Source organism: Orcinus orca, chromosome 13 (assembly GCF_937001465.1).
Source record: "Orcinus orca chromosome 13, mOrcOrc1.1, whole genome shotgun sequence".
NCBI lineage: Eukaryota > Metazoa > Chordata > Mammalia > Artiodactyla > Delphinidae > Orcinus > Orcinus orca.
This window is the reverse complement of record NC_064571.1, coordinates 69,628,150-69,647,292: the sequence shown is the minus strand read 5'-3', so window position 1 is coordinate 69,647,292 and position 19,143 is coordinate 69,628,150. Positions and strand designations below refer to the sequence as shown.

General features: G+C 53.5%; 1 protein-coding gene across 5 annotated transcripts in view; it reads left to right on the top strand.

Moving 5' to 3' along the window:
• The window catches only part of FOSL2 (FOS like 2, AP-1 transcription factor subunit), a 33,640-nt gene extending 16,765 nt beyond the window's left edge, over positions 1–16,875 (top strand). For 3 of the 5 annotated variants that reach the window (XM_033425202.2, XM_033425201.2, XM_033425203.2), the window contains 4 exons: positions 1,231–1,299; positions 4,330–4,581; positions 9,014–9,121; positions 11,577–16,875. In XM_033425202.2, coding sequence (XP_033281093.1) covers positions 1,231–1,299; positions 4,330–4,581; positions 9,014–9,121; positions 11,577–12,098 — 951 coding nt within the window. In that variant the 3' untranslated portion in view covers positions 12,099–16,875. The remainder of the gene's footprint in view (positions 1–1,230; positions 1,300–4,329; positions 4,582–9,013; positions 9,122–11,576) is intronic. The other 2 variants (XM_049696343.1, XM_004268168.4) reach the window with 1 other exon arrangement.
• The last annotated feature ends 2,268 nt before the right edge of the window (positions 16,876–19,143 follow it).

The following is a 19,143-nucleotide window of genomic DNA, read 5'->3' as shown; positions in this document are numbered from 1 at the left end:
TTCTGAGCTGTCTTTCTCATAGGCAGTGGGAGGACACACGTACTTACTGAGCGGCCCCACAGCTCCCTTAAATTCAGGATGCTTCAGGATAAGGAGGTTCTGCTGCCCAAAGACCTGCAGCAAGGCTCAAAGGGCTCAAACTTGGGCTTCAGGTTCTGGAGATTCAACCTGTCTAGTGAGAGTCCATCCCTTCACTCCCTGGGTTAGAAGAATAGTTGTGATTTTTTGCTTTCTCACTTCCTCTCTTTATTCTTTTTCCACTAACCTGAGCATGAGAGATGAGAATGATCCTCTAGGACAGAGGCTGCCAAACTATGGCCCGAGTGTTTTTGTAAATAGGGCTTAAGAGAGCACAGGCACGCCCGTTAGTTTACATCTCGTCTGTGGCTGCACTCACGCTAGTAGGGCCGAGTTGAGTAGCTGCAACAGAGACCTCATGGCCCCCGGAGTCTAAAATATTTACTATCTGGCCTTTGACAGCGGAAGTTTGCCAAGATGCTCTAGGAGGTCGGTGGGGGTGGGGGGCAGTTTGTCCTTTTATAGGCATTCTTGCCCACCCAGAAGTCAACAGGATGACACAGTGAAAGGAAGCATTTGGAGGCTCTGCCAGGCTGGAATACCACACAGCCATCCAGCATCTTCGATTCTGTCCCTATAGGAGGAGCTTCCGGGGGGCTGGAGAGCCCCAGGGGAGTCAAGTGAGGGTCCTGGGTTCCCTCCTGTAGCCCCCCACTCCCAGCACACACCTGGTGCTGCATCAGGGATCAAACCACCCTAATGCCCGCAGCTGGGAAACCCCATCTTGGTTTCTGTCCAGTGTTAACCCGTTCGTAGAGAGCCGTGATTTCTCCCCAGCATGACATTTGACTGATTCTTGGGTCTGTTGTCAGAGAAGAATGCCAGGCTGACTTCTGGCTTCACAGACTCCTAGGCCCTCCTCTCCTCTCCAACCCCAGTGTCGCTTTCTGAAAAATACCTTTGGAGTTGAGACAAGACACATCTGTCAGATCTCACTTAAACTTGTGTGCGTCTCAGAGAGCCTCCACCTGCAGACAAAAGCCTTCTTTATCACAGCCCCAGTCCCCTCAGGGGCTAGGATGTGTTTTCCTTGCAGTTTAGAGCCAGTGTGTTCTCCAGATGGCTTTACCTCCCTCTGAAACAAGTTGTACATGCATTCAGAGGCAGTCATTACCTACTGCCTTGTTTTTATTGCTGTCTTGTTTTGTCTAGACCAAGCCATTGCTGCAAGGAGTCTGGCTGATGGCTGGGCACGGCCTTCCGTGGACCTGCCATCACAGAGTGAGTGGACCGGAGGGCCCCAAGAGGGGCTGGGAGTCAGCCACTGAGTCCTAAGGGATCTTAGTCTCTCAGCTTTGCTTCAGCTTTTTGGCTTCCCTCTCCCAGCCTGAAATGGGAGCCCTTTTGTTTGTTTTTTTGGAAGGAGGAATGAATTTCTTGGGTGCTTTCCTGAAAGGAAAGCTGACAGTTCCCCCACAGAAGTGGAAGGTCACATTAAACCATCCTGCTGGATGCCTCGGGTGTCTTTCAAACCCAGGACCGGACTTGGGAAGAGAAACAATAAAAATGTTGGGTGCTTCCCAGGAATGAGAAGCTGGCATTCTCCCTGGGGCCACCCCTTTTGCACTGTAAGCGCACAGACACTTCCAGGGACGATGCATGTTGAGGATGGTGATGGTGGCAACGGTGGTCGTGATGACGATGACGCCACCTTTCGCTTATTTGGAGCAGCGTTTCTCAACCCTGGCTGCACGTTAGAACCTCCTCAGGCATTTTTTTAAAGCACCTTATCAGAACCCCACCCCAAAGCAATGCATTTAGACCTGTGATGGTGAGGCTGGCTGCGGCATTGGTGTTCTTAAAAAGCTCCTCGAATATTCTAACGTGCAGCCGGGGTTGAGAGCCGCTGGTGTGCTGTTAGAGCCCGTGACTACAAGCAGCTTCCAATTTAATCCTCATGATAGTGCAGTGAGTTTGGTGTTACTACTCCCCTTTCCAGACAGGGAAACCGGGTCCTCAGTGATCCACCAGGGCCTCAGATCCAGGCCTCCTGACTCAGACTACTCCCCATTCTCCCTCCCAATCCAGCAGCCCAAGAGAAACATAGCTGCCTGGGTTTTAGTGCTTCTGCACAAACTCAGCCGCTCACGTGTTCTCACTGCCCTGCCTCCTCACAGCCAGCCCTGGTTGTCTGTTTTTCCTCCTTGAAGATCATTTCCCACTTGTATCCTTCCGTGTTCACTGCATCCTGCCCTCCTTCACACACACATACCCAGATACACCTATTGCTTTTCAGTGAGCTCCGGATAAAAAGTCCAGTTGTCTTTGCCTTGGGAGGTGACTCAGAATCCATTCATTGCACTGGGCAGCTCTCCTCACGGACTCCCAGAATCCATTGCGCTGGTAACTTCACAGAATCCCAGAATCCACTGCACTGGGCAACTCGCCTCACGGACTCCCAGAATCCATTGCACTGGTAACTTCATAGAATCCCAGAATTCATTGCACTGGGTCACTCTCTTCACTGAATGCCCCTGACCTGGGGCCCCAGGGCAGTCTGGGAGGTGAGACAGCCACATTCCACTACCCAGACTAGGGTCAGGCAGCTGGCAGGGGAGTGAGCAAGGAAGGGTCCACAGCGAAGGGTCCACAGCTCCCTCAGCTGCAGTGAAGTATTTACACAAAGCAACCCGGCTGTTGTCACCAGGGGCAAAGCCCATGGTGGTGGTAGCTGCCGCTGCTGCTGACACTTCTAATCCTGGTTGGTCTGATTGGGCCAATACAGGGGAGATGCTATAGCATCCATGCTAATGGCATTGGGATTTCATCTGGGGTCAACCAGACCTGTGGGGAGTCCTGGGTGAGGGAAGGTCTGTAGGGACCCTTGGTGGGGATGACCCTGATGCTCTGTCCGAGGGCAGTGGGGATGGATACCAGCACTTGGGGCTGGATTTTGAGGCAGGAAAAAACAATGCTACAGAAGCTTGTGTTGCACTGTATTTGAGAGACCTAGCCTCTTTGTCAGGCTGAACTGGGTTTGAATCCTGACCCCACTGCTTATTAGAACGTGGCCTTGGATAAGTTACTTAATCTCTCTAAGCCTGAATTTCTGCCTCTAAAATGGAGATAATGGTAGTTCTTACCTCAGAGGGAAAATTAATGGGACAATCTAGGTTAAACACTACCATGGTTCCTGTCATTTAATAAGTGCTCAGTAAGTGTTAGTTATTATTGTTGTCAATATTTCATCCACCAAGTTAGGGAAGAAAGGATGTGCAGAACCTTTTTGTGGAAACAGGAATTATCCAAGGCTGAGGGTTTCAGGAGGGGAGCTTTCTCCCGAAAATCTGGAAGTAGGGGATCTTTCCCTTCTCCCTCCTTCTCGCTTTCTAGTAGCTGCCCTGAAGGAAGGTCAAGCCCAGCTGCTGAGGAGCATGGCCCATTTTAGCTTTTGTACTCTGTCATCATCTTATATTTTAAATAGAATGCTTCCTGCAGCATGTTCCACAGAGCTCTGCAACGTGGTCTGGGCATAAATTAAGTGACAGGGAGAAAACTCAGAGCTAGCAGCAAAGTTTCACACAGACACGCCTGTGAGCACAGATAGATAGATATGTAGATAGATAAAGAGAGACACAGTGTGTCTGCCCCAAGCAAGATGGGGGTGAAGGTCAAGGAGGACAAGGACAGCAAGGGGAAGTCTGGCAGCAGACGCTACCACTTTCAGTCTCATGGGTCAGAGGATATCTTTTCATGGACCTGGTCTCACCCTGATGGGGCCACAACCCCATCATGAGCCTGTTTGGAAAGTAACGAAAGCAGACATAACAACCTTCCTGGTGATCCTCGTTGCTGCAAAGCAGATGGTCGGCAAATCTCCTCAAGGGATCCTAAGCTGGTACCCTCGGGAATAATGGCAAGTGACCCAGAAGTTCAGGAGGCCCCGGGTGGAAGGCCTGCTCTCTTGCAAATGGGGGCCTAGCTGGCCTGGAGGGCTTCAGAGAGGACCTGCTGAGTGTGAGCTGCTAGGGACCACATGTATCCTAGAAGCCATTGGAGATATGACCACATCCTCGCTGAGCCAGTTGGGGATGGAGTTTCCAGGACCTCAGTCAGGGAGCAGATCTGACATGGGGGTCCCAGGAATAGTTAAGATCCCCTTGATTCTTGGATGTGCAGGAAGTCCACCCAGTGTCTTGACCTTGGCTTCCCAGGCTCTGACTTTACTTTCTGCCAGTTTTGGCCTCCTGGCTCTGCTTGTCCTGTTCTGCAGTATTTATTGGCTCAATCCTACTTTTCTCCTCATTTCAGAAATTCCGGGTAGATATGCCTGGCTCAGGCAGCGCCTTCATCCCCACCATCAACGCCATCACGACCAGCCAGGACCTGCAGTGGATGGTGCAGCCCACGGTGATCACCTCCATGTCCAACCCGTACCCCCGTTCGCACCCCTATAGCCCCCTGCCGGGCCTGGCCTCTGTCCCCGGGCACATGGCCCTCCCAAGACCCGGCGTGATCAAGACCATTGGCACCACTGTGGGCCGCAGGAGGAGAGATGAACAGGTACAGTTCCTATCAGGAGCCGCATTCGTGGCTTTCCAGGCCTTATAATGCAGTGTTTCTCTGAAGACTGGCAGGGAGCAGGGTCGACGTTCCGGGAGCGCTGGGGAGATGAAGGAGCTCAGGACCAGTGGAGGCAGAGCTAGAGACCTGAGAGTCAGGCATTTCGCCTGTGTCCCTTAGAATCTGTGTCTTAGTTTCCTCAGCTGCAAAATGGAGATAGGGTCTTGCTGGCCAGGACTTGCTTCCAGCCGAATGAGATCATGGTGGGAAAGCACATAGTGAGTGGTGAGGCGTCAGCACATGGGCAGGACTTAGGCCCTGCCTATAGCAGTATCATTCTCTGATAACTTGGTACAGGGGCCACAGGACAAGCAGCCAGTGAACCCTGGCTGGGAGCTTTCTGGGGAGTCCTTAACTGTCTCCCAGTATCTGGTAGATACCCAGCAGTCCTAAAGGCCCCCGCCCCTTCTAGACCAGTACTGCCCACACTACTTCCATTCTCCCTCCATGGTTCAGGCCTCCAACTCAAGGCAGGACCCTGTTTCAAGTGCCTGGGATGCACATTCCGGAAGTGGAGGGACGCTGGGGTCTTTGGAGTCTGCTCAGCTGCTTGAGCTCCCGGGGCTGGGGGGGGAGGTGGTCAGATATCATCAGCCTTTTTTTTCCTCAAGGGGCTCAGCTTTGAGCAGGAGTCAACCTGGCTGAGAGAGACGCCAGCAAAGGGTGGGGCCTCTGCTCTCTAGGTAGCATCTACCCAACACTCAAAAGGCCCATTGTCTGTATTAACAGATTACCAGGGCAGCGATGGCCCCCTGCTTCCCAAAAGAGAAATCAGAGTCATGCATAATTCCAGAAAGGAGGGAATGAGCCTTCCAAGAGCCCCATCTGTCCCCCTTCACAGATGACACAGCCAAGGCCTGGACACAGCTACCTGGGGCTACTTGGCAAGTGAGCGGGGAAGCGTGGCCTAGAACCAGGCCCCTGGACCCCTGTGCGGTGCTCTTTCTCCAGCACCATGCCACCACAAGTCCAGGGAAGGGAGATACTTTGGCAGTAGAATCCCTTTTTCAAATGAAATGTTAGCTTGAAGAATTACTTCAGTTACAGCTTTGGAACCCCTCCCCATTTCAACCACTGTCCACCTCCACTCCTTGTTCCAATCCAAGGACCTTTCAAACGTGGTGCCCAGTGGATAATTGCAGATCCAGTGCCACTAGTCCCCAGGACACTTAGAATCACAAGGGTCACTGCTCTGAGGAACCGGAAGCTTTCACAGGAGTTCCTCTGAGGAGAAAGCTGGGCCTTGTATCCATTACATGTTGGTTGGTTCTATTAGTGGCAGGGCCCTGTGCAGGGGCAACTTGGAGGGGTGTGTGTAATAGACAGTAACAGACACAGCTCCCGGGTGCTGTCTGCTGCTGGGGCAAATGGCCAGTATCCCCCTCACTGCTGCTTTCCATACCTGTAGTTATAAATATTGCAGTAGCAGTGATCCTAAGGTCCTCTATAAATGTGCCTCCTTCAGGGAGCCCAGGGTGCTAAGCTTTGTAGCCACTGACGATTTGGATTCTCCCTGTATGTAAGGGACCCCTGAGTGAGAGCCAGGCTTGGGAGGGACTCTTGGGTTAGCAAGACAACAAAGCAAGATGTGCTGAATACTCTTCATCCTTTTCTGGACCTGGCTCACACCAAATCTAGAAGTTTATATCTGGAAGAGACTTTGGAGACCAGCTTTTCTATAATTTTCAATAATTATAGAAAATTCAATAATTTTCCCTCTGCACCTATTTTACAGATGAGGAAACTGAGGCCCAGAAAGAAGGGCCTCGTCCAGGCTCACACAGTGAGTTAGTGGCAGAGCCAGGACTGGAATCCACCTCTTTTGACCTTCAGCCCTGTGGTTTTCCTACCGCACCACCTAGGCGTGCCCTAAGACAATTTGGAGAATTTCCTTCCTTTTTTGAGAGGGAAAGAGAGAGCCAGAAGTGTTTTATCCCAGGTCAGTTAGGAGTTCAGATAATCGTCTGGCAGCTTGGAGGAAGCCTAGGTGGCGGCATCCTAGAACCTTGGCTCTTTGGGTTCCTAGCCCGAGGGTCTTTTCTCAGAGGCTCACTTCCGCCTTCCCAGCCTCCCCCAGGGGGAGGAACCTGTTACCAGGGACTGGCCTGGTGCCTCACTGCCCTCCTCCGTAACCTGCCCCAGAGGCTCCCTCTGAGGCCAGCAGTGGCGGGGAGGGGCGGGTGTGTGTGGCTTGTGGATGGGTATGTGGTGGTGCTGACACACTCAAGTTGCAACCATGTTGTCACCACCCCTGAACACTTCCTAAGCCTAGAGCTCCCACAAGTTGCCCCACACCTCACCACGTAGGGGCGAGGCTTCTAGGGCAATTGGGAGGTCAGAATTTGTCCAGAAGCAGCCAAGGGGGAACGGAGGCCAAAGTGGACCAGGACCAGCTCTCCATCTTTTCTGCCCCTCATCAGTGAAGGAGGAGGGGGGCTAGCTGGGCCTCAAGGGGAACCCTGGTAGCCTTTCAGTGCTGAGCCCTGAACCCACGACTGCAGCAGGGTTACCCTCTTGGACTCAGGTTGAGACAGGGTTAGGAGTAGCCAGTATTCAGGGCCTTGGCCAAGTGGCCTTGTGACCTCAGCTGGTCTCCACAGAGAACAGGGTGCCTGAATCTGTGGACTCTGGGTCTCCAATTGACTTGCTGCTCAGTGAGTGCAGAAAAGGCATCAGAGAGGAGACCTCTGAATTGCATCTTCTTCTTTCTAGCACTTTCTAGTTTAGAGAGGACTCTCACACTGCATCTCATCTGATCATTGCAGAAACGTTGTGGAAGGCAGGGCAGGTCCTATTAACCCCATTTTACAAATGGGGCTCTGAGGCTCAGAAGGGTCAGTAATCTGTCCAAGTCCACCCAGAAGTGCCACACCTGCGTTTGGCTCCCAGCTGCCTGACGCCTCTCAGAAGGGAGACCGTGGAGCCAACGGCTCTTTGGGTTCCTAGGCAGAGGAGGGGCCTAAGGAGGGAAGTAGAACCGGGACTCCAGCGTGGACTCCAAGACTGGGTCTCTGGAAGGGGCCTGAGGACTAACAGAGATGCTACTGGCTGGATGGGCTCAGGTCAGTGCGCACCTCCTGGAGGCTGCTGCAGTGATGCTGTGTCCTGTTCAGGACGTCACAGCCACACACCTTCAAGGCTGCAGGGAGCGTCCTGGGGACTCTGGCCTGGGCCCAGCCTGGGCAGTGGCTCCCTCCCTCACAGGATGGCTGGTGGTCCAGGCAGCATCCGTCAGTGGGGCGGCTTCTCTCTTAGCCCCTCCAAAAGTGGCTTTGGCCCTTTCCCCATGTATCCCTTGAGGGTAGGACTCAGGTCTTATTCCCCCAGAATCTTCTAAGCCCCAAGTACTGTACTTGGCATCTTGTAGGGGTGCCGTCAGTCTGATGACTGAAGGGGTGGTCTGTCCTTTTGAACTGCTTTCTGCCTTGGCCCCCAGCCATCTCCTCACATCACCTCTGCGAGGGGCTGGTGGCCCTCCTCTGGAAGGAGGGCTCTGTGTAAGCAGAGTGTCAGCCCCGATGGTGGGGGCAGAGTTCTTGCCCTCTGGCCTGAGCCGCGGGCCCCTAACCAACCTCAGTGTGAGGAGCTGCGGGGGGATTTGTGTTCACTTGGTCTGTTGACAAACCTCTAAGCCCTCACACTGTGCCTGGCGTGCAGAAGGGCTCATTGGCTGAATGAGTGGATGTGGTGGGCAGCAGGGTTTAACCTGCCTCAGGGCCCCTCCTCCTTTCGCTGGTCCCGTCCAGCCCGGCACTGCGCCAGGCTCACGGGTGAGTCCTCGGGGTTGAAGTGTGAGCAGCCAGCACTCGAGGGCTGGCAGAGGGGCTTGGGAGTGGGGTGGCCCTCCCTCTGGCAACAGAACATGCCCCCCTGGGTGCTTCCTACTCTGGGCCCAGCTACTTAATCACGTGGAGATAATGAGGCTCGCAGAGCAGGCAGGGTTATGGGGAGGAGTAATTAGGCGGAGAGTGGAGGAAGCTGCGTAAGTGGGTGGGGCGGGCCTGGCACGAGGGGACTCTGCGGGAAGCAGTCCCAGCCCGTTCTCTCGGGCCTTGGCACTGAGTCGGGGCTGGCCTGACACGTGCTGCCATCATGCTTGGGCTGGTGAGTCCCTGACCCATGGCTACCCTGTTCTCCCTTCAAACACGCGACATCACCTTCCAGGGGGGGTTCAGCTCTAAGCGCCCTCCCAGGCGTCCACACAGCAGTGAGCCGCGTGTTCTGGGCCTCTGAGCCGCGCTCCTCTTGCCTTCGGCCCTCCCCTCCCCAGTTCCAGAAGGGCTTCTTCCCCTACTTCAAATGCAGTTAAAAGCCGAAAAGGTGGTGAGCCATTTATCCGAGCCTAACCGTGATCCTTGACCTTGGCCTCTAGCTGTCCCCGGAAGAGGAGGAGAAGCGTCGAATCCGGAGGGAGAGGAACAAGCTGGCCGCGGCCAAGTGCCGGAACCGCCGCCGGGAGCTGACCGAGAAGCTGCAGGCGGTGAGGAGCTCTGCGTGGGGCGGGCGCATTTCTGGGCGGGCCAGAGCAGGGACCCCAGGGCTCCCGGCCCTCCCCTCCTCCTTGCCCCTAGTGGCTGACATGTGAGTCAGTGCAGACAGAAACATTGCTTCCTTTTAGCACATGGGTCAGCACTGCCCTGATTAAAGGAGAGGGCTGGGGAGAGGGAGCTGGCCTTTGGCACCAGCCTGGGCCCAGAGAGAATTGGACAGGCTTCTTGGGCCTGGTACCCTTTCTCATTCAGCACCTGTGCAATCCCTGCACTGAGACCTGCTGGGGCTCCTGGGTGAGGGATGGCAGAGGGTGTTGGCATTGGCGAGCCCAGGAGCCAAGGCAAGCCCAGACCTGCCTCCTCTGGGGCTCCTCTTCCCAGGGTGCCTGCCACCAGCAGGAGTGGCCCGGCCTAGCTTCAGCCATCTAGTTTGGGCGGGCGAGCATTGTGGGGAACTGCTCTCTGGGCTCCTTCACCCCTGCAGGGGTCGTGACGCTCTCTAGGTCTCATGGAGATGGGTCACGTGCAGCTGAGTTGTACTGTCTTGGGGTTTTCTCATATCCTTCGTGGCTGGGAGGGTTCCCTGCCTCTGCCCTGAGCCTGAAGCTGTCACCTTGGTACCTCCTTCTGCCTTTGTGAGTCATTCTCCCCTGCTGCCTAACTGCCCACACCTGGGGGCCCGTGGCCCTACCCCTCCCTCTCAAAAGCTTGACCTGACCAACGTCACATAACTCCCTCCAGAGCCCCGCCCTCCAGGATGGGCCGTATGCCGTGTGGGGGAAGCCCAAAGCCAGGACTGACTCTCCTGGGTGGAATGTGTTCAAAGTGAGGAGATGAGGGAGACTCCGTCGGCAATCCTTGCAACGACCAGCCAGGATGGTGCTTTGGAGATCATTGCCTTGCACGTCCTATTACTTTATTTAATCCTCCCAGTTACCATTCACCGGCTTCTGCTTCCCTTTGTCCATCCTGGAGCCCTCGCTCGTGGGTCTTGAACGTGCACGGCGTGAATCGCGCGGTGCCTGTAGTGGTGCCCCGTGGCGGCGTTAGAGGCGGGGAGGAGGAGTGGCGGTGCTCCGATGTCACGCGAGGCGGATCCATGAGTGCTCAGCACTCCCCGGGGAGACTCCCCCAGCAGAGCCCTCCCTACCACTGACCTTGCAAGGAGCCATGCCCCCTGGGTCTCCCCCAGGTGCTTCTGCCACCAGCCCCAGAAGAGCCTGCCCCCCTGAGGCCCCTCAGCTTTCCCCCCACCTCCCTAGAAGCCTCACACCCAACTCCTCCGCGCCTCCCCACCTACGACCCAGCCACCCAGGCCCTGAGCCACATCCTCCACAGGAAGCCTCTCATAAGCTCATGACATTCGTCAGACCCTTGAGACAGATGGAAACTTTTTTTCACTTCGGAATGTGCTGTACTCGGCTGCTTAGCGAAGCTCTGGCCCATGTCATCTCGTTCTCAAACAGGAATCTGTGTTCGGGAAAAGTGGGGAAGAGGCTGGGGACACGTGCCTTTCCGTATTCCATAACGACCCCCTGCATGTGCATCTGTTGCTTCTCTGGCTTTGTGTGAAAGGAAGGGCTGAGGTCCATGCCAGCCTCACGTGCCCGCTCAGGCTGGCAGGGGTCTCATCTGTTAAAGCTCGGGGGCTGAACTGAATGTTCTCCCGGGCTTCTGTGAGTCCTGAAACATATGCTTTCTACTTAGAGCAAAAAAGGGAAGAGGGACGGTGAAGATCCAGACGGGATGCATTGAGATCTTCCTATAAGCCGGGCACTGTCCTGGGCTTGTGTGCGCAGACAGAAATCTGCACTGCCACGCAGCTTAGAATTTAGTGTCCATGTGTCCACGGCGAGCGGGATGGGGCTGAGGAGGCACGAGGAGAGAGGGGTGGAGCTGCATGCTGTGCCCCCTTCCCCCACCGGATCTCACTATTACTCACCCCTCAGGCGTACCGGGGGGCGGTCCTGGCACCAAGGCAGAAGAGCGTAGTAGCATGTGGACTCTGGAGTCAGCTACATTGGGGTCAAATCTGGGCTACCCTACCTGCTTGCTCTGTGGCATTGGGCAAATGATTAAACCTCTTGGAAACTCAGTTTCATCTGCAAACTGATACCTGTAGGTTGCTGATACCTGCTTCAAGAAACCGCTAGGCTGAATGAGATAATGCCTGTGAAATGCTTAACACAGTGCCTGGCACAGAGTAAGTGCTCGATCATGACAGCTACGATCGTTAATTCACCCTTCCTCCAAGCTGACTTTCCTCTTCTCTCAGTCTGGAGCTTTGGAAACAAAAGGAAACCTTAAACGTGCAGGTGGGCTGTGAGCTTGCTGCCTTCATGGTCTGTCCTCTGAGCACATGGCTGGCTTTCCCTTTCTCAGCCGGATTTGACAACCCCCCAGCGCAGCCCCTGCCGTCCCTCACGTACCCCTCTTCCCCTGCAGGAGACGGAGGAGCTGGAGGAGGAGAAGTCGGGCCTGCAGAAGGAGATCGCCGAGCTGCAGAAGGAGAAGGAGAAGCTGGAGTTCATGCTGGTGGCCCACGGGCCCGTGTGCAAGATCAGCCCCGAGGAGCGCCGGTCACCCCCGGCCTCCGGGCTGCAGGCCCTGCGCAGTGGGGGCAGCGGAGGGGTAGGCGCCGTGGTGGTGAAGCAGGAGCCCCTGGAAGAGGACAGCCCCTCGTCCTCATCGGCGGGGCTGGACAAGGCCCAGCGCTCCGTGATCAAGCCCATCAGCATCGCTGGGGGCTTCTATGGGGAGGAGCCCCTGCACACCCCCATAGTGGTGACCTCCACTCCTGCCATCACCCCAGGCACCTCGAACCTCGTCTTCACCTACCCCAGCGTCCTGGAGCAGGAGTCGCCTGCGTCGCCCTCTGAGTCCTGCTCCAAGGCTCACCGCAGAAGCAGTAGCAGTGGGGACCAGTCGTCAGACTCCTTGAACTCCCCGACTCTGCTGGCTCTGTAACCCAGCTCCCAGGGGCGTCCTCGTCACTGCCTCCTTCCCAGGGACCAGCACCTTTCAGCACTCCAGGGCCACGAGGGTAAGAAGGGGACCCTGCCAGAGAGCTCCCTGGTTCTGGGGAGACCCAGGTGGGATTTGGAAGTGAGGCGCTGGAGGACTTGGACAATCTCTTGGAAGTCACGGGACCTCCTCCCTCGTTCATCTTGCAAAGCAAATCCTGTTTCTTGAAAAACGTTGGACAACTTGGTTCGGCGGACCCGGGCATCTCTCTGGCTTCTGAAGAGCCTGAAGCTGGTGTGGACCGTTCCCGTCCCTTTGTCACGACATGTCTCTGGAGTGATGGTGTCTTTCTCTGCCCCGCCAAGCATGCTCAGTGCCTTTTGGTTTCACCTTCCCACTATTTGCCCCTTCCTTCCCCCAGTGTCAATTTCACTTCCTCTTGGTTTTTATCAAATTTGCCATGACATTTCATCTGGGTGGTCTGAATATTAAAGCTCTTCATTTCTGGAGATGGGGCAGCAGGTGACTCTTCTGCTGGGGCTGACTTGTCCAGAAGGGGACAGTCAATGTGCAATACAGAACCTTTCCTCCCCTGACACTCCCGGTCCACCACCATCTCCAGAACCACCAGCAGGGCTCCCTGAGCTCTCGAGGAGATGCCGCCATCGCTGGGAGGCTCGGAGGACCCTTCCTCCCCATCCTCGGAGACGGCTTTTGGAGGAGCGGCTTGGCCAAAAGACAGGGTGTGAGTGAGACAGCCGGGGCGCAGATTGGGTTTGCCAAATGCCTAATTACCGGGCCAGGAATAGTGCCAACAATCCACATGGGTGTCTTGAGTAGGACGTCTCCTGTAATTACTGCCTCGCCGTTCTGCCCCGGACCCTCCTCTCCGGACCAGGGAGGCATCCCTCCCTAGGAGCCACAAATCACTCCAAGTCCCTGCCGGCTCTGCCCTCCTCCACCCTGCCTCTCAGGGTGATGCCACCCACGGAGGTTTAATGAGCGTGGGCCTGGCCCCTCCCCAAGCCTCAAAAGCGCCTCTGCTGTGGACAGAAATGCAGGGGGAGGAAGGAGGGAGGCAGTCGGAGTGGGGTTCGCCTCGCAGCAGCCCCAGCACCCGCTTCTCACCTCTCACCCAGGTGCCTGTTCAACCCCCTGTGGTCGTCTGCTACCTAATGGAGCTAGTGCTTTTGCTTGTACACTCCCCTGCCCCTCACCCCGGCGTGCTCCTCAGATCCATCAGCCAGTTGTGAGCAGCTGGCCCAGAGCTGTCACTGTGGCTTGCAGCGTACATGCCATGCTTGGGGGCTGCTGAAATCAGAGATGAGATGTGTTGCTTCCCGCTGCAAGCTAGCTGCTCCCTTCCCATGGGGTGGGGGGCAGGGAAGGGGTCCTCCAGCCTCGCCAAGAGCACAGCTCAGCAGAGCTCAGCGTGGTCCCCGCCTCCCACCCCTCAAAGCCTTTTTCTCCCCAGGGTTGATCTTCCAGAATGAGCTTCTGCTGGGCTAGTGCTCTGAGGGAGACCCCGCTATTGTGATTCAGCTCTAGAGATCATTGGATGATAATTTAAAATTATATAGATATTATTTAAATCAACCCAGTGGGGGTTAGAACTCAAAGTTGGACTCCGGGGAGACAGAGAGAAAGAGAGCAGTGACATGGTTCCCTGTTCCCTATTCCCTTCACGTACCCAGGCCTGGCACGCGGGCTGGCATTTAATGTCCATTATCCACTTGCCATGCACTAGACACACAGAATGGAACAGCCGAATGCCTAAAATACACAGACTGCTGTGACTGGGAGTGACGTGTGGAGAGATAGGGCATGAAGAGAGAGGAGATTAAAAGAAAAAGTATTTTGTCCCCAAATGCTTTAAAAATGTTATTTCCCACATTCCTTGGCTGTGACGCTGCCCTCCCAGTTCCCCAGAGGTTCTGGGCGGGGCGCTCCTAATAAGATTGGGCCACTGGGTTTCTCTGGCTTCAGATTAATCAAGGACGCGGAAGTCAGCAAGGAGTAGCAGGAGACGGGCAAAGAGAGCTGGGGTGCGCTCAGCTCTGAAAGGCTTAATCATCTCAAGTGGTGTTTGTGGCCAATTGGGAGCTATTTGCTTCTTTTTGCATATATATATATATTTCTTAAACGAAGCTGCTTTCTGGTGTTTTATTTCTAAAAGTCCCTTTGTGCCCCACTTTGCACAGCCCTGATCCCAAGGCAGGTCCCGGTATGTGACTTGGGGCCGGGCTGGACATGCCCGAGACAGTGTCTGGCTTTCGTTCCGATTTCAAGCTGCGTTGGCTTTGGGACCAGCAGAAAGCAAAAGCCCAGCCGCCTCTCAGGATCTTGAGGCCTCCGGAGCCGTGTTTCTATTCAGGACCCTCTAGCTTTGTTCTGGGAGGTAGTCTGGCTTCCCCAAAGCCAGAGGTTATTCGGAGAAGGCGGAATGTTCACACCTAACGCACTAGTGTACCCTCAGTCACTTCCTCCTGGCTGTTCTCCAAGTTCACACCAGACCCAGGCCTGCCTCCTCCTCTTCCCCCTCAGGGAGCAGCCGCAGCGGGGAGGCCTTTGTGCTCGGGCAGGGAACCCTGTGCTCCCCCTGTGTCCCCAGCCGTGAGGCAGCTGGTGTGGACTCCAGTTGGGCTGCAGGCAGCTCTGGGATGGCATAGGGCAGGCACCCCTTGACAGGCTGGTGTGAAACACACCGTCCCCTTGGCCACCTGGCTGGCCTCTCTGGGAATAGTCCTCTTCCTGGCTGGGTGGATGGGGACAGCTGCTGACACAGGAAAGAGAGGAGATCCCAGGTGAAGTTCAGGCGATTGCCAGAGCCAACTCAAAGCAGAGAGTTCACTGAGGACGTTTCCAGAAAGAAGTCATTGTTCTGCCTGTGAGACAGGCCAGGTGTCTTCACTGTGCCCAATAACACAAGCATCTCAACGCCAAGAACCATCAGAGGCTACTGGTTCCCTTTCTCAGGCTTTGGGGAAAGGAGTCTCCTCTCTGCTCCCACATGGCTCCATTTTAAGGATGAGCTCAACTTCCAGGCATTGGGACTTTTCTCCCATTTCCCTGATGGACCACCAGTGCTTCTTGCGGTCTCATCTTGTAACTTTCAGGTTGATTTCCTCCTCTGATGAGACATCCACGTGGCCTCTTTAAGAAGGAAAAGAATAACACCTACTATGTGCCAGACGATGTGTTAGGCACTTATATATATATATATACCTTCTTTAGGGTGAGACTGAGCCATGAGGACTTCCCTTATTAAAAGCCCACAAGTAATGAATAAACAAAAACACTTGGAGGTGAGAAGGTCTTTCTCCAAAGATCCGAGGCAAGATTGCCTTCAGTCCGAGGTTTGTTCTCAAAGACCCATCCCCTACAATATCCTTCCACCTCTAAACTTGTTTTCCCTGGGATGTGCTCCTTTGCACTCTTCAGATGGTTGACCTGAGTTTTATAGAATTTGTGGACCAATAGGATACGTGGTGTGTGTAACTTTCTTTTAAAAACTTAAGTAAAGGGGTCTTGCTATTTTCTGCTTGTTGAGTCTTCTTGGCATTCATCTTAAAAGCCAGCATCTCACTATTTATTGACAGGTCGTGTGTGTGTGTGTGTGTGTGTGTGTGTGTTCGTGTGTACATTTCTAAGTGTGCCCATGTCCTCCTGCACCTTTTAAAAAGGAAACCCAGTCACCCCACTACCTATTTGACATCTTTTCATGCTTCTAGTATTTTGGTCATACATCAAAAAGGGTTTTAATTTCCTAACGCTGACACGTTCAGGAGGAGCTGGGTCAAATTTTGAGCGGGGCGTGGGAAGGGGAGGGGGAGAAGAAATTGACATTTATTTTATTATTTATTTTAAATGTTTACATCTTTGTGTTGTACCAAGCCTGAATAGAAACAGATAGCATTAAAATGCTCAGTTCCTCTCTCCCTCTCTTTCTTCTTTATAATTTTTTTAAAAATTTAGGCTAATGATACTTCTTTTGTTTCTAAAATGATTTGTGACTTGTGCTGTATAAACTGTATAAAAAAAGGTCTGTTTTGAAAGATGGACTGTCATTCCTCTAGGGACAGGGGTCACCAAGAAGTCTACATTGTAAGAGAACCTGCCCTGTTCCTCAAAAAATTATTTTCTCTGTATGATTAAAAGTTTATTCCATTTCTTTTAGTTTGTGGTTACTTGATATTGAGGAAGGAAATCTTCACCTTTGTATAAAGAATAGGTATCAGGGTGTCTTTTCTGCAGTGAGAGATGTATATATAGTATTTTGGATATAGTAGACAATCATAAGCTTTGTGCATCTGTATTTGAGGTATGTCGATGATGTGGCGTAAAGACTGCTATAAGATCCTGGAGGCAAAAAAAAGTTGTACAAGATTCCTACAGCTTGATGGGGAATTTATCTTTCTGAACACCTTGTTTTCTTTCTTTTTTTAAGTATTGGTGGAATGGTCCCATTGGAAAGGCTGCTAAATAGGCCTCTCCAGGCAGGACTGTGAGCTCAGAAATCTTTGTATACTTTTGAAAATTGAGGAGTAGCTCTGCTCTAAAGCATCTCTGGTGGTGTTTTGTTGTTGTTGTTCTGTTTTGTTACTTTACTGTAATACAAGCCTACAGTATTTGCACTAAAGAAAGCTTGTTAGAAAAAGCTTGCTGCTATGGAAGAGAGAACATATTACAACTTTTTTTCCTTTTTTTTTTTTTTTTTTCGGTTAGCTTCTCCACTTTCAGTTGAGTAGCATTTTGTAGAATAAAATGAATTAAGATTGAAGAGCCTCTGATGGTTGGTTTATTCAGTGTTTTCTTCCCATCTCTCCTGTCACGTCTCCTTTTTTCTTCTAGACTTTTCGACCTTTGGCCCCGTGGGCAGAGTTGGTCTCTCTGGCGGGAGTGGGGAAGCAAGGAATGGCTCCCCGGGAACCTCTTTCTGCAAAACTGGGAGGTGAGCTGCTGGGAGGGGCCGAGACCTTCCCTGCCTCTCTCTCTTACTTCTTTCTCTTCTTGACCCTCTCCAAACCCTCCCAGTCCTTCTTCCCACTTCTCAGGGCCTGATTCTCAGCTGGCTGCCAAGTGCAAACCACTAATGGTTCACAGTGCTGTCCCTTCCTGGGGGTACTTTGGATTATATTTCAACAAGGTTGCTGGAAACTCAAGAATCTTCAAAAAAGCAATTTAAGGTATCGCTCAGATGGTCCAGGTGGTCACGTGAGGTCACGCGCAGGAAAGGCCTCTGGAAGCAACCAAGGTGTGCAGATAAGTGGGGTGATCACATCTCCGGACTTCCTTTTTGAATAGAGCCGGTTTGTTGGGTGTGGAACACTGAGAAGTGTCAGCCAGATCCCATTGCCCTGCAGACCAGGAAACCCCGGGGTAAATGGGGGAGCATCTATTCTGGGCGCTCCTTCCCTTTAATATAAACAGTAGGGAGGCACGCCTGTCATTAGTTAGCTCTCGCGATGGTTGGCCCCAGCTGAGAGTCAGGCCCTGAGATGACGCCACTTGCTCCTAATCTGCGTAAGATGAGCCCAGGGTGTAGGCCTCGTTTCCTGGAGGACCCAAGAGCACTGGACTGTGAGTCACAGGGGCCCTGAATCCTAGGCCTGCCCCCACTGCTCGTAACCTCTCTGAGCCTTAGTTTCCTCTCTGTAGAGGGGGAGGGTAACAATAATACTGTGAGAGCACCCGCGTGGGAAGGATTCCCGTATCTCCTTTCCCTTTCGAGAGGGCCTGGAATATAAGGGAACGGGGCACTCAGAACTCTCGGCACCGGGCCTCCAAGCCGCCTCTTCTGCCCGAGTAGACAACAAGGAAAGGGTCTGGGGTGTCTCAGTGGTACCTGTAGTTTCCTGAGCAGCTGACGTGTCTCTTTGTGAGTGTCGAGGAGGCAGGTGCTGGGAGGGTTCGTGTCGGCTTCTGTCGGCTTTCGGGATTATGCTGTCCTGAGAGAAGCAGGCGTCTCTGCTCGCCTCTCGTGGCTAGGCGCTTCTGTGACATTTTTCATCTTCCAGTAACACTTCGAAATCGACTTTGTTTGTTAAAATTCCCACCTCTTCACTCACATGGCAATTAGAGAGGCTGATGGTTGCCAGGCGCTTATTAGATGGAGTCATAAGCAGTCCTGTTTCTTCGGGTGGCTGTCGATGCCTTCAAAACATGCAGACAGCTTTTTAGTCTTTTATTGAGAAAAACAATAAGGGGCCACCTCCACTGGGCTCTAACAGGGTCTGCTGGGGAATTTGCAATTCCTGCTGAGTCTAGGCTGTCTTGAACTGGTCACTGGTTCAGCGACCTGGGTTGATGGTAAACTCTATTGATTACATATCCAACACAGTTGGAGTTCTAAAGATTAAGCGGGGTTCTCTCCCTCGGGAAAGACGACTTGGTGAGCGACTCCCGGGACTATCCCCTTTTGCTGGACCTAGAGTTTCCCAAGTGAACACAACTTTGTCACTGGGCTTTCTTTGTTTACTGGACTGCCGCTGAATAAGGGAAAAGGAATTTCTCCTGGAGCTGCTATTTTCCAAGGCCGTCAGCAGTGTTTGTCTCTTGGGTTACTGAATGAGACACGTATGTGAAGGCATAGGAGAAGGTATGAAGTGCTGAAAAAAAAAAGGAGGAGACTTGGTTATAAAGTTGACTGATGCAACTTGATTATAGCACAGCCACTGGGCTCTGGGCTCCCGGGCCATGTTTGAAATGAAAGGGTGTGATTTCCCTTTGGGTCCTGCGTCTTTAAAAGATGGACGGGTACTGGTATGTGGTCAGCCCAGCTCCCGCCGCTGGTCCAGGGCCCTGCCAGGCCTGCACACAGCAGGCCCCACTGAGCAGGGCTGACGGCCGCCCCGCCCGTCCCCACCAGCCTGGCACTTGATCCAGGATGTTGCTTTAGCACCTGCCCTTGCTCTCTCTGACGGAGTCTGTTCCCCCCGTGACGCGACAACAAAAGGACGGCTTCCTGAGAAGCTGCGAGCTGTTAGGACAAGTCCACCCGCCATTCGTTGCAACCAGCCTTCACCTTTGTGGGACCTGCCTGGAGTGG